The sequence below is a fragment of the Patagioenas fasciata genome, chromosome 1 (assembly GCF_037038585.1).
Source record: "Patagioenas fasciata isolate bPatFas1 chromosome 1, bPatFas1.hap1, whole genome shotgun sequence".
In the NCBI taxonomy this organism is placed as follows: Eukaryota; Metazoa; Chordata; class Aves; order Columbiformes; family Columbidae; genus Patagioenas; species Patagioenas fasciata.
Window position 1 is genome coordinate 110,069,254 of NC_092520.1, and position 13,870 is coordinate 110,083,123.

At 40.3% G+C, this 13,870-nt stretch overlaps 1 protein-coding gene across 4 annotated transcripts in view; it reads left to right on the plus strand.

Moving 5' to 3' along the window:
- Window positions 1–1,130: 1,130 nt before the first annotated feature.
- AP1S2 (adaptor related protein complex 1 subunit sigma 2) overlaps window positions 1,131–13,870 on the plus strand; it is a 30,943-nt gene continuing 18,203 nt past the window's right edge. For 2 of the 4 annotated variants that reach the window (XR_010652908.2, XR_010652906.2), the window contains exons 1-4: window positions 1,133–1,292; window positions 2,709–2,887; window positions 10,521–10,629; window positions 11,677–11,814. Coding sequence is in view for 1 of the 4 variants with exons in the window: in XM_065857374.2 (XP_065713446.1) it covers window positions 2,709–2,887; window positions 10,521–10,629; window positions 11,677–11,814 (426 nt within the window). In the remaining 3 variants the exon portion in view is untranslated. Of the gene's footprint in view, window positions 1,293–2,708; window positions 2,888–10,520; window positions 10,630–11,676; window positions 11,815–13,870 lie in introns of all 4 variants that reach the window. The other 2 variants (XM_065857374.2, XR_010652909.2) reach the window with 2 other exon arrangements.

Below are 13,870 nucleotides of genomic sequence, written 5' to 3' on the forward strand. Positions count from 1 at the left end.
AAAAACCCCCCCACAAACCGAAAAAAAGACAAAACAAGAAAACCCACAACAACAACAACAAAAAAAAAGAAATGAAAAAATCAGAACTACAAGAAACGTTGTAAAAAAAAAATCCCCAAACACCAATCAACCTGTTTTGGCACAGAAAACCTCTTTAGTTGCACACGAATTAGAAACAAAAGCAAACAAACAAAAAAGCACGAAACATGACACTGCCAAATACACGACCTCGGTTAATCCTGCGAATCTAATCACCGCTCGCAATCAAGGTTACTTTGGGGAAAAACTTTCCGGGCAAGCGCGGTGCCAGACTGCCCCTGTCCGGCTCCCCGCATACCGCGGCCAACACAGGGCTCACCCCAACCTCGGCGGCATCTGCTCACAGGAAGAGTCCCCTAACGGGGACCGACCCCCCCCCCCGCCCCCGCAACAGCTGCCGTCGCCCAACGACTCCTCCCGCCCTACGGCGCCGCGCGGGACCCGCCCCGCGCGCACCTCCGCCTCCACGCCCCCACGCGGGGCGCGCACGTGCTAGAGGGAAACACCGCGCTGCGCAGGCGCCATCCTGCGGCCCCTCCCTTCTTCTCCCCGCCCTGCGCCTCGGGGGTGGGGAGGTTGAAGGAGGAGTCTCAGTCTCCGGGCGCCTGATTGACTGATGTCATTTCCCCAACTCCGTGCCTCGCCGGCCCATTGGCTACTTGAGTACCGCTATCTGCTTTACGTTTTCTGGTTGGCTGTTGCCGAGCCGGCTGTTGCCCTATCCTAATTCGGGCCACAAGGGTTAGGTTCTCTAACCCCGCCTCCCGTCCCAGCCCCTCCCACCACCGCCGCCAGCTCCTCCTTCGTCGTCTTTTCCTCCCTCTTATTGGTCAATATCGTGCTTAGCTCCTCCCGCCCGCCGCAGCTCTGAGCTCCCCGATTGGGTGTCGGCGAGCTCCCTCAGGTCACCCACTCCTTGCCAAACTGCGCATGCGCTCGCCTGGAGCCCGGACAGCAACCCCCGCCCCTCCGTCAGCCAGCGAGCTAATAAAGTTTTGTTGGGAGAGGAAGGGGGGGAAACAGCTGCGCCTTCGAGCCCCGCCCCTCGGTGTTCGCGAGCCCGGCTCCGCCCCGACCTGCCCGGGCGGGCGGGGTAGGGGGAGGGTGGCGGCTGTTGAGGCGCGCGCGCGCGCTCGCGCCGGGCTCGAGCCGGCGGTATCTCTCTTCCCGTCAGTCCCGCTCGGCGGCGGTAGCAGCAGCAGCCCGGGTAGTGGTGCCGCGTCCTCCCGCTCCTTCTCTTCCCCGGGGGCACGGTGAGCACAGCCGCGTGGAGATGGGCTCGCTTCCCTCACCGCGCCGGGACGCGGAGCCCGCCGTGGGGTCCGACGGGACAGGGATGTTCTCCCTGACCTGGGTTACGGGACTCCTCCTCTCGAACCCGCTCTGGGGAGCGCCTGTTTGCGGCCGAAGGAGGGGGCAGCCGGCTGACGGGTCTCCCTCTTGCCCTCCCCCCCGCCTGACATACACATTGTGGCGAGCGGGGCGCACCCCCGGCGGCAGCGCTTCTCCGCAGCCCGGGCTGGGACGGGCGGCGGCTGCTCCTGGCCCGGCGGAGCGGGGCGGCCGCGGCTCTTCACGGGTCGGGGCGGGCCCACACCTCTGCGGTCGCCCCTTGTCCGCGCCGGCTGGCGGCGCGTCTCGGGTCGCCCGCGACCACTCCCGCGTGGGGGGTAGCCGCGGCGGCCGCTTGGGGACGGCGGGGAGCCGGGAGGCTCGCCTGGAAGTAGGGGACAGCAAGGGGATGTTGTGGCGGTGGTCCCGGCCGGAAGGCTGGCCTCATGGAGGGAGCGCCCCGGCACCGCCGGGCTTCGGGGCTGCGGCTGCTGCCGCCTCTTGTCTGTGCTGGTGCGACTTGTCACCCGGGACTTGGCTAGGCTTTCTCGTCGTATTTCACGTCTGTCATATTGCCTGGGAAACTTCCTCAGCCTAATACAACTCTGAGCAAAAAGGGGAAAATAAAAAAAAAAAAAAGAAAAAAGAAAAGCTATTTCCTTTAATGTTACAGCTGCTGGAAAACACAGCCGACAAGTTCTTAAAATATAATTGCAACATCAGTCCTTTAGAGGAAGCGAGACCTGGAACATAGGACCGCAGGGAAAGCACTTAATCTCGACTCCTTTTGTGTAATGTGAAAAAAGACCAGGCTTTTCTGTTCCGAAGGATTCTCCATTGGGAGATTTAATGCCTTTTAAAGTATTCTGAGGCTTTTCAGAACGATCTTAAGTGCAAATTGCTCCTGTTGTAAGGCTCTAATCCGGTGAATTGAAAATGAGTTTGAGTATTTGGGGAGACTGCTGTGCTGTGTTTTTCTCATTTTCTGTAGTAAACGCAAATACAACCATACTAGTGCTGAGCATAGTTTGCCTGAAATTTGCGCGTATTTACTTGCTACCATATAGTTCTGTTATCCGTTTCTGAAACCTGTGTATGCTTTCTACTATCTTTGCTTTGACTGACCTTGTTCAGTGGAATCCTTTGTATTATTGGTACTTCCAAATCTTGTGTAACATCTGCCACTGCTAAAGAAATACGTAATATAGTTGGGGTGTTGGATGGCTGTCTTGCTTCCTGTTTGGTTTTCATCATAGATATCTAGATATCTTTTTAGAGCTAAGAAACTGAGATTAATAGTGGTGGTTTTTTTTTTCCCCCTTCTTCTAATTCAACAGATGCAGTTTATGTTGCTTTTTAGTCGCCAGGGAAAACTGAGGCTCCAGAAGTGGTATGTCCCATTATCTGACAAAGAAAAGAAGAAAATCACAAGGGAACTTGTTCAAACAGTATTAGCCCGCAAGCCGAAAATGTGCAGCTTCCTGGAATGGAGAGACCTGAAGATTGTCTACAAAAGGTTGTTCTGTCTCACTAACCTCATAATTGCTATATATCATTAATAGCATAATAAATAGCAAGAAAATAATGAAGGTTGATTTTGTTGTTGTTGCTGTTTTTTTTCCTTCCCTCTGCTGGTTATGGAGAGGACTGACTTTTCCTTTGTATCTAATTTGATAACCAAGTAGGAATCATTCATGTGTGGAAAATCACTCATGCGTTTAGAAATGTACTGAAGAAAAGAAATGAGGTTTCCTTCTACTTTCATAAGGAGTAGTGGTTCTTAGTAGGTTCACACATAAATGCATACAAATATGAAGCATGTAAGATTTAATAGGTGATAAAGAAAAACTTAATTTTATAAACACTTACCTCAGGCAGTGACTTCTTAAATCACCTGAAAATGTAACTTGCTTTTCAGGGCTCATAAGGAAATTATTCTTTCAGAGCATCTAATTTGTTTTTGTTTTTGTTTTTTTTAATTATTATCACCACTATTTTTTTTTGCTATGAATACAAAAAGGCATTTCTCCTAAATGAAGAAACCATGACTAGCTTTTTTTTGATGGAAGTACTGTATAACTTTCTTCGCAATAGTTTCGTTTCTTAGTTGTACTTAACTTTTCTAGGAATATTTGACAAGCTTTTTTTAGCTTTGTGCTGATCTTTAGAATGCATTACAACAGAGAGGTGTGAAAATAATTTTCTCCATGGATAACAGTAATCCTTATCCTGATTTGATAGGCTGCATCTTTTCCAGCTGGTGCTACAAAACTTTGAGTTATCTCCTTTCCGTAGTGAGTTATCTGTTTTCCCTAGTTACTTATAAACTTCAGAAGGTTTATGCATTTTTATTTTCTCTTTGAGATGGTAAATAATTTATGCCCTACAATAAATATTGTTGCATTCTCTCTGTAGGAAGGGCAGAGAGAACTGGAGTTGAAATGAAGAGTGTTTAACTCTTTTCCAGTGTACCAAATGGGTAGAATCAAGAAGGTTTAGATGTTTTAAGTCCTGTTTGCATATATACATTGGTGCATGTAACATCATGCATGTGAATGCTACCAGTTTATCCAATACATGTAGCTTTTAACACAAGTAGGAGGAACAATGCATAAGGCTGTGCTTAAAGAAAGGATACACATTTTTTTTTCTTCTGCCTCCTGATTTCCTCACAAAACTACATTATCTGTAGAGAAGCTTGGTCAAATGCTTTCTGTGCTTATTTAAGCGATAATGTCTGCAAGTGCTCTTTCAGCTGGGCATTTATGGGACTAGATCAGAAAAATTAGACATGAGTAGGCCAGTCTGTTCAGTTCCTTGCCCAGTCTTGAACAGCAGTAGATGTTCTGGGGGTGAGTTGATTCCACACAGCTACTTTCCCTCCCTGTCTGTTCATTGCCCTTAACAACTACTTGCGATGTACTTTGGTGTCTGGGGGACTGGTGGAAATTTGGATATGACTGAGTTGCTGAATGTTGTTGTACTCATGCATGTCAATAGTGTGCTGTGGGTCCTGTGGTCAAGGAGAATGAAGAAATCTGCTGGAAGATGTATCTAGACTCTTTTGGGGCTGGGTGTAGACTGCAGTCCATCTGCTAGACTGCTAGTGTGTACGTCTGACTGTGGTAGCTTATTTCACTATCTGCAAACCAATCTGGCACAGTTAGCCTATGAAATCTTGCTTAAGATTAGCTTGTATCAAGCTAATGAACATCTTGGATATAGTTTTACTTTTCTTTTTTTGGCAAGTCTCATTAGGCTAAAACATCACCAGAAGGACTGGGTATGGGAGGCGATTAAGTTCCTTTTAGGTTTGTGGAACAGACTTTTTCCAGTGATCAAGTTGTAATTAAAGTTGATGAGTACCAACTGGTATAATTTTTTTGAAAAGGGAAATCTGTTGTAACTCAAAAGTAAATAATCACAAGAAGAGAGCCATAGTAGTTAAAGCGTAATACTTTCTGAAAGGTGGATGACTAAAAGAGCAAAACAACTGCAGGAACTTTGTGTGGTTTGTGAAATTGCAAAAGGCGATTCCAGTTGCTTGCAGACAAAAGGCTTTTGAGCATCTCTCCTAAGATCTGTTCTTGTCTGATCTATTATTGGTAAGGTTCTGAACCTCCTGGCACAAATGCTTTTCAATATAAGCTATAAAAGTGTGTACATAGTGCATGTGCATATTGCTATTTATGAATATTAAATTGCTGAAACTGATGTGCTATTCTTGTTTTTAGAGTGTATTTACTGTCAACATTTCAGCTGTAAGAGAGAATTGACCTAGATAGCAACTCAAAGAATGGTTGGCATTATTAGAAGTATGCTCAAGGGTCTCATTGATATACCTTTTTGTGAGAACAGAATGAACTCAAATGCAAAATTGGCAAGCCAGTAGCTTTTGCTGCCTTCTGCCTTCTGAACATTTATCAGTAAAGTGGAACTATTTTGATTAGACTCTGTAACTCTGTAGTATTTCATCCTTATATGATGCTTTCTGAATGAAACTTGATGAAAATAGAACGCAGTGTCTTTAAAATTCATCTGAATGTGTGTGAATAACTTATTTTCCTTGGTTTCATACATGTAGCATTGGTAGTTGTTGCAAAATAGGGTCAGTCATGGTTGCTGCCTTAATTTTTTCTTTAGAGCTGCGAAACAGATGAAAATGTGCCCTGCTTTTGACATAGTTCATGAATTGGGATGTATGTCTTCTGTAATTGATTTGGAAGAGTTTTTCAGGCTGGTAGACACTACAAAATTGAAAAAGCATGTGAGCTTCTAACTTCAAGAGACAAACAGAGATTTGAAGTGACTTGCTGGAGGGAAAATAAGAAATTCAAATATGGGAAGTCAACAACAATTGCACTTTATTAAAATAGAGAGGGAGTAATCTGCAGACTGTTGATTAGAAACTTAGCAAACAAAATTAATGATCGCTCTTCATATTTTGTCATTTTAAAAAGTAACTGTAGTAGTATTGGAGCATATAGGATAGAAGTTCATGCAGCTTTCCACTTGTGACAGAGAAATGTGTTAAATGTTAACATTTCTAATGTTACTAAAAAATTGAACTTTACATAGGATGTGATTTTTTGTTTGTTTGTTTTGTTTTTTGAGATCTCAGCTCTTCACTGTTTTAGTTCCTGGCAGTTTTAGTTATTTTCCTTGTGTAGCGTATTGTGGTCAAAATCAGAAATTGCAGAATTATTTATTTTTATGTAAATTTTACTTTGTTAGCTTTTGGTTAGCTGAGATTGTGGGACTTTGTTATTTTGATTGGTAATTCAATTAAGGATTGTAGCTTTACTTTTATGTGTCAGTTTGGAGCTATATTTGCAGTATGAAATTATGATAAACTTGTGCTGCCCTGAATGTTGTGGCAATTGTCTTTAACATAAAATTAGGTTAAGTTAAAAGACTTATGAAAAAATAATTTTTTAAACTTCATTTTTGCCCTTCCCCCACTGAAAGAAACAATGAAAGAGCTCATTCTGCAAGTTATATGTCTTTTAGTTCAGAGTATTTTTGAATCTAAGGTGCAGTCATGTGGCTAGTGGTATGTGGACAGCAGTTGACATGATCCCTGCCTTTATGTTCATCTTAACTGCCAGTTTTGTCTGTTGAAAATGTTACTGTCATGTTGACTAGGTGATTCTATAAAACTGACTGAATGCAATGATTACAGTGAATTAAGTACTTAGGTTTGGTTATTTTAATTCAATCACTAAGCTAAGGCAGTCTATTCCCTAACCAAGATCCTCTTTGTACAGGATGCTAGTTTATGTGGCACTAAGAGGACCTCAGCATCAAGAAGCAGCAGCTTTTTCTTAGATGATTACCAGTACCAAGCTTTTGTTTGTTTCTGAAACTACAGGGGATGTAACCTTGCTGAAATTAGAAGCTGAAAAAGAAATGCTTATCTTGGGTAGTGTTATTATTGTTGATTTCTCTATCTTTGACTGAATAGTGACTGATCTGCCTGTCCTAGATTCTCAGAAGTGCAGAAGTTTTTTGTAGGAGGACAAAATACATTTTGCCAAGCACAACTTCACTGGTCTCAGATTTCACTCATCAACTGAGGTGAACTTTCATGAAACCTCAGATTCTTGGGGTCCCTTAGGCACCTACCTGCCTCTTAAAGGTGGCTTGGTTGTCATTTACAGTTCAGCTCTGCTCGTGCCAAACTCTGTAGGCTTTACATTTTTGCAGTTAGAATTTACAGGCAATGTGACTTAGATGATGACAGTCTTATGGCTTGCAACTTTATCTCATGACAAACTTCCAGGGATGACTTCAAACAGGTGTTCTCTCACCTAGTAGGAGAACACCACAGAACTGGTAGAATTTGCAAGTTATGCGCTGCCCACAGTGACCTGTTCCCCCCGCAGAATTACTGAACCTGGCTGCGAGCATAGTAGTGGAGAGCTCTGCTGAAGGATTACCTGCTGACTGTGAGGTTTCCCACTACTGAACTAGCGCAACTGTTGGGAGGGGGTGGTGGTGCACGAGTTCTGTTTCCTTCCACAAAAAATGCCAACATCATCTACCTGAAGGCTGGAGTTTGTGTGAGTATTTATACCTTCTGTGTTGCCTCTTTGTTCTTATGTTTCATATTGTGTTCTTAGGTGATTTTCCCAACTGTTTTGGCGTCTCTTTTTTTTGGTCCCCCTTCTGACAGGTAGAGGATGTTTATTGTACAGTGTTTCCCTAAATGAATGTAAGCAGTTGATTTGGGGCTGAAGATTCTGCTACCAATACCTACTGAGGGGTCGGGGGTGGTGTGGGGGAAAAGCCCACAAAAACAAACAAAAATACCCCAAACAAAACCAAAACAAAACACCACAAAAAAACCCAAACCCAAACAAAAAACCAAACCAGAACAAAAAACCCCTCAACACCAAGCAAACAACCCCACAAACAAACAAAAGGCAACCAATGCATAATTGTAATATGTATCAAAATAGCAGAATGTTTCTTCTAAACTGTACTACGTGTGTTTTTGTGTGATGTGGCATACTTCACTATCAAGATTTGTCTTTCCATTGGATGCATATGAAAGCCAGGTTTCTGTCAGACTCATTACAAAGAAATGACGCTTCTGCAGAACAGGAATCTTTTTCAGCCTGAGTACAGTAATCTGCTCATCTTTGTTCTGTAAGCTTCTACTCTTGGCAAAACCTCTAGTTTATCTGCTGTAGACTGTATTTGGACACTTTTCTGAAGTCCTGGTCTGCAGAGAAAAAAATTACAATAAACTACTGCCTTTGAGAATCTGGGTCTGAAGAAAGGTATGCCTTTGTAATACATTTATGCTTTTTGCAATGATATTCAACTTGTTTATACTTTTCCACTATTTACCATGTAGGCTTATTGAATCTGCATTTGTTTTCTTTTATTGAGTAGTGATTTGTCATGATTGCAACTTGAAAAAATACTTCAAAAAATATTCTCTGCATATAATGATAGATACCCAGGCCTCTATTTTGTGTTAAGATGTCCATTGAGTAGTTTTTGTTTCTTGGTGTTTTTTCTCCAGAGCTGCAGTTGGCAGAGCTTGATTGTGTAGTCTACTTACCAGCTGCCAAATCAAGCCTTTCCAAAGTATGTTGTGTTTTCTTTTAAATGAGGATCCTGAAAGCAAACCATGTTTTTGGGGAAAGTATTTTCTGTTACTTAGTGTCTCTCTCTCCCTCCCCACCCTCCTCTTTTTTTTTGAGGTATTTGTATAAAATAGTTGTGTGTATCAAAAGAGATTCTTAATTAGTAGGGAAGCACAAAAGGACTGTCCCATGTCGATAAACTTCAAATATTTGAGTCAAATTTGATTTGATAAAGTCTGCTAGTATGTGATTCAACTTGTGTTTTAAGCACTGTAAGGGAACAGTTTAACTATTAATACACTATCATATCAGTGCTGCTCATCTGAATATGAAGAAAGCTTTGCTTAGGTGGATTTGGCCTGAGTGCTCATAATTAGTATAAATGTCAACTAATGTGCATGGCTCTTTTTTTTCTACCATGAACTATAACAGAATTTTACTCAAAAATTCCTCAATAGCTTTGAAAACATGTCTTTTTCTTTATAGTATCATTTTCCAATAGTTTTAAAATAGCTTTGTCTAAAAGTTGCCTTATACAGATTGCATCTTGCAAGCTACTACGATGACTGCAAATATCCTTTAAGAATTAGTGAGACACAAACAGTTCTATCTGAGCAGAGCTCTTTTGAACTTCTGATGAGCTGACAAGTCACCATGGTGAAGAGATGAAAGAGCAAGGGAATTGAAGTCTTAGCTGCTTCAATGGAGATGTCTTCCTGTCTTTCCCCCATCATGTTTTGTGGTAGGATGAAAAGAAGTTGTAGGCAGTAATTTTTTTATAACAGTTTAAAACATTTGAATGAAAGCTGCTCTGATAAGTTGTTCATGATGTAGCCATAGCAATTTGACTCAGCTAGGGTGGAGTGCAGAGGGGCTTCCAGGTCATAAATGACACTAGCTAAGTGACTGGGAGACAAATTTGAACGTAACTACAAAATACAACTTTTCTTTTTGCAGGACTTCTAGCCAAAACCCCTTACTGTTTCTGTGAGAGCTTGCAAAGTCCCAGCTGATAAATTATGACTACCATTTTCAAGGTGTATGTGTTACTGTGTACAGGGAAACAAAAATGCATCTTAAACTTGGCATTCACATCTGAATGACTTCTTTTTCAGTAGGGCTGGCTACTCAAGGAGTGCTTAATGTGGACAGTTGTCCTCCCTGAATGGGTGAACAACAGCTGTTTCTGGTTCATGTAAATTATCAGTTACAACAGGTGTTATTTGAAATCTCATTTGTGCCATGTGTGTCTGTATGGCATATGGTGTTGGCACTTTAGAGAAGACTTAATGGATTTTTCAGCTTTTGTTCCTGACTGGGTTTTGCATCATCTTTTTTAAATGTGAATTGAACAAGTATATGGTAATGCACAGTAGAATTGGATGGCCTTTTTTAAAGTGGAGGTCAAGCTCAGCTCATATATGAAGAATTCCCTGTCTTCCGGATGCAAGTGGGTTGCTAGAAACTGGCCTCTTGCTAGTCTGATACCACAACAGTTAGTAGTGATTGAGTTGTTGACTTAATAGTAACTGTGGTATATGACATTAGTGTTAGTTTTGGAGTTTTTGGGCCATTTGTTAAATTCTCTATAAAGACCAAATCCTAATTGCTAAGTCAACTTATCTTTCCCAAGGAATTTTCTATAGTTTTTAATATCTCTGTGTATAGCTTGTGTGACTTAAGACTGAATCTGTTGATTAGTATACCAGTATTTGGATGTTACAGATAGAAAATATCTTGCCTCAGAACTCTCCCAGGAGGCCAAAAAATCAAACACATTTTGTTTTCTAGCTGCTGCTTAGGCTAATTTAATTCCATCAGCTAAAGGATGGTAAAGACTGAAGTCTTGCTTGACTCAAGTAGGCAGATCCCTTTTGTACATGCGTCTGCTGGTCTTTCAGCCTTTCTTTGATAGAACTTGTGTGGCTGTTCATTTAGAGCAACAGTATAGTAAACTTGAGTATGAAGGACTACTGAGAACATAATACATCTGAAGTATATTTATTTCCCTCATGTTGTTATGTTAACATCATGATTACTTTGTTATTACAGATACGCAAGTCTCTATTTCTGCTGTGCTATTGAAGATCAGGACAATGAACTAATAACACTGGAAATAATTCATCGCTATGTAGAACTTCTTGACAAGTATTTTGGCAGTGTGAGTTAGTGAATTCTTTTTAATTTGTATAGATTCACAGTCTCTTTACGTTATGTCATTTTGTTTTATGTCCACAGCACTTTTAAGAAGGATGATCAACTAGCTGTCGAAAAACTGTGTCTAACATTTTATATTGCTTACTCGGCCTAACTAAACTGATAATTTAATTTTGTATTTTAACAGTTATACAGGCAACTATTAATTTTGGAGAACTATTGTTAATCTGGTGTTAATTTCCTGTTTTGTAGTAGTGTCACTTGAGGTCAGATGAAATCTTGTCCTTAGCTTTCTGCGTAGGCACACACCTTTCTTCTCCCTGGTGCTGCTCTAGGGTGTGAGCACCTCATATCTGCTTCTGAAGGAGGCAGCTGGCCATGAACTAGCAGGAGGAGGGAGGAAAGAAAAGACAAACATCTGCTTCCTTAAATAGCAAACACAAACAACTATAGTAATGTATGTTAGCACTCTTCTAAAAAAACTGCTGCTCATCCTTCTGCCTTCATAGTCCTGACTAGGAAATGAACAGGATGAATAAGATATTAAAGATTATTGTATTTTTAAATTTTTCTGTGAGACTGTGTGATCTGCTTTTGAATAGTGCAGGCAAGAAGAGAACTTTTATTAGGCATACTCCTTTGCCTCATGAAGAACCATGTCAGACTGGCAGTTGTGAATTGAACCTTATTTAACAATGAAAAAGCTTTTCAGGAAGGTTACTATAACTGTTTTTAACTCGAGCAACAAAGAAGTTTCTTCTTTTTTTTTTTTTTTTTCCCTCAAAGGACTGTTGTGGTGGTGATGTTGTGTTTGGGTTTTTTTGTTTAGTGCTTTTTTTTTGCTGGTTTTGTGATGTTGTTTTGGTGTTTTGTCTGTGTTTGTTTTCTGTGGTGGTGTTTTTGTTTGCTTGCCCCACTGCTTAAAATGTTAGAGCCTCAGTCTAAGATCTTGAAGTTGAGTGTAGCTGTGAATGAGTTAAGTTTTGTGAGAGGATGTATCTCAATAGATAGTATCCTCTCATTTTGCAATAATACTTGGTGTTCTTTTTAGGTATGTGAACTTGATATCATCTTCAATTTTGAAAAAGCCTATTTCATTCTGGATGAGTTCCTTTTAGGAGGGGAAGTTCAGGAGACTTCCAAGAAAAATGTTCTCAAAGCCATTGAACAGGCAGATCTCTTACAGGAGGTAAGCAAATTAAACTTTTCTGGCCAAAGAACCAGCATGGTAGACTGTGACTAGAAAAAGCTTCTGTTTCTCTAAGCTTGGAGAAGGTGCTTTTAAGCATGCTTAGCACGTAGTTTCTAGTTAGTTGTCCTAGTTGTGTAATATGACGTTATCTGCTCTTTTAATTAGTTTGGCATGTGTATATTGTAATGTACTGTGATTTTTCATTTTGCTAGAAATGCAAGTGGCTGTTTTATGTGTAAACCTAGATAACTATAGTTCATGCTGCTTTAACTTAGTTTTGTTCTTGTGTCTTTCATCTTTATATTAATCAGCCATTAGTTTTTTGTCATACCTGATGCATGTTCACTTCTTTACTGTTTCATTGCTGAAATCCAGAAGCTAGACTCTCTTCTTTGAGACCCATTCAGGTATAGTTCTAATTCTAAAGACCTGCCTTTATGCTATAGGTTGCTTACTCTGGCACATTTCTGTCTTTTAAGTTGACAAAGCACTAATGGTAGTGCCACAAAAACATACAGAATGAAATATAAAAATGTTTGATTTTTACTTTGCATGCTTTTGTTATTCATTGCTAACTTTGGAGACAGATTGCATCTCTACCATTCTTCTTGGAAAAATGCTTTGTGGGGAGGGGTTCAATGGTATAGAAAAAAGTGTCATTTCCCCATGTTTCTCCATTCTGTGCTGGTTGTTTGGTGTTTTTTGTTTGTGTGGGGGTGTTGGGTTTTTTTTTTACTGAATTGTAGTAGTCTTGAGGTCGTTGTTAAGGTCCTTGAATGTCTCAATGGCAGTCACAAAATTGTTATGCTGAGGGAATCAGTCTTGTTTGCTAGTCAGTGGAACAAATGATTTAACAGGGATGAACCACCTTAATTTTTTTAAAATATACGGAGGTTCACTGGTAAGACTCTTAACCAGAAGTCCTGTTGCAGTTTACAAAGAGGGAGGAAAAATAATTTTTCTCTTAATCTTTTGGTTTTCTTAATACGAAAACAGAAGTAACAGATTAGTTATCCATTCTAGTCTGTCTCCTGCAAATGCATGTTTAATTCTACATAAAATAGAATTACTGTATTTGTTCTCATTCCCACTAGTTTTGAATTTTATTTTCACTATTTTCTTCGGGTTCTTCTAAAGCAAAAATGTATTCTACCTCTAGGAATTTACTGATTTTTCTATCCAAACAAGTAGCATTCTCTTTTTACACTTAGTATAATTTCAAATTAAAAATTTTACTTGAAAGGAAGTATTGCTTTTTCAACGTGTGACTTTTCCCTTGCCCTGATCACTTTACTCTGACTACCCTTCCTTTCCTCGTCTCTGAGATTTTCTGTTCTGTCAAAGTTTATTAAATCTTTTCTGATTAAACTGGAATGTAACTGTTTATCACAGCACCACTGTAGTCTGATTTTTGTTTTTTATTTTTAGTTATATTGGTTGTTGATCAAGTATAAAACTACTTCATATCTGCTTTTTAGTTTATAAAACCCATAGAAGTCTGAGTTCATATTTAAATATAGCTTCCAAAAAAGTTGGGCAGTTTCTGCATAAGTTTGGTTTTGTATGAACTGCTACTATGTGCATGCTGAGTTTGATAAAGAGGGTTGTTAAAATAAGTTTGTCACAACTAGACTTTTTGCTACTTTTAGTTGATTTCTGCTTCCCAGAATACTTCATACTTCATTCCAGTAGCTTTGATTTGATTCCAAATGCAAACCATTTGTAGCAGGATTGTTGTGTATTTGTATTTGACCATGTCAGATTCTAATTATGTGTAACAAAAGACTTTTATTTGGCCCTGAATAGTCATATGGCCTAATTTAAAAATTATTAATCAGTGTTGAATATGCAACATTATTCAATAGTAATACTACATTAATGTATGAAGCACCTCAAACATTAAAAGCTGTACAGAATACAAAGGAAAATCATTACAAATACATTAAGTGGCTATTTGTGTGATGTTAGAAGAAAATATGCAGAGACATAAATTGCTGAATAGTGAATTAGTTCTTGATAGCCTTGCCTACTTGTGTTTTCTGTGGCAATTTTC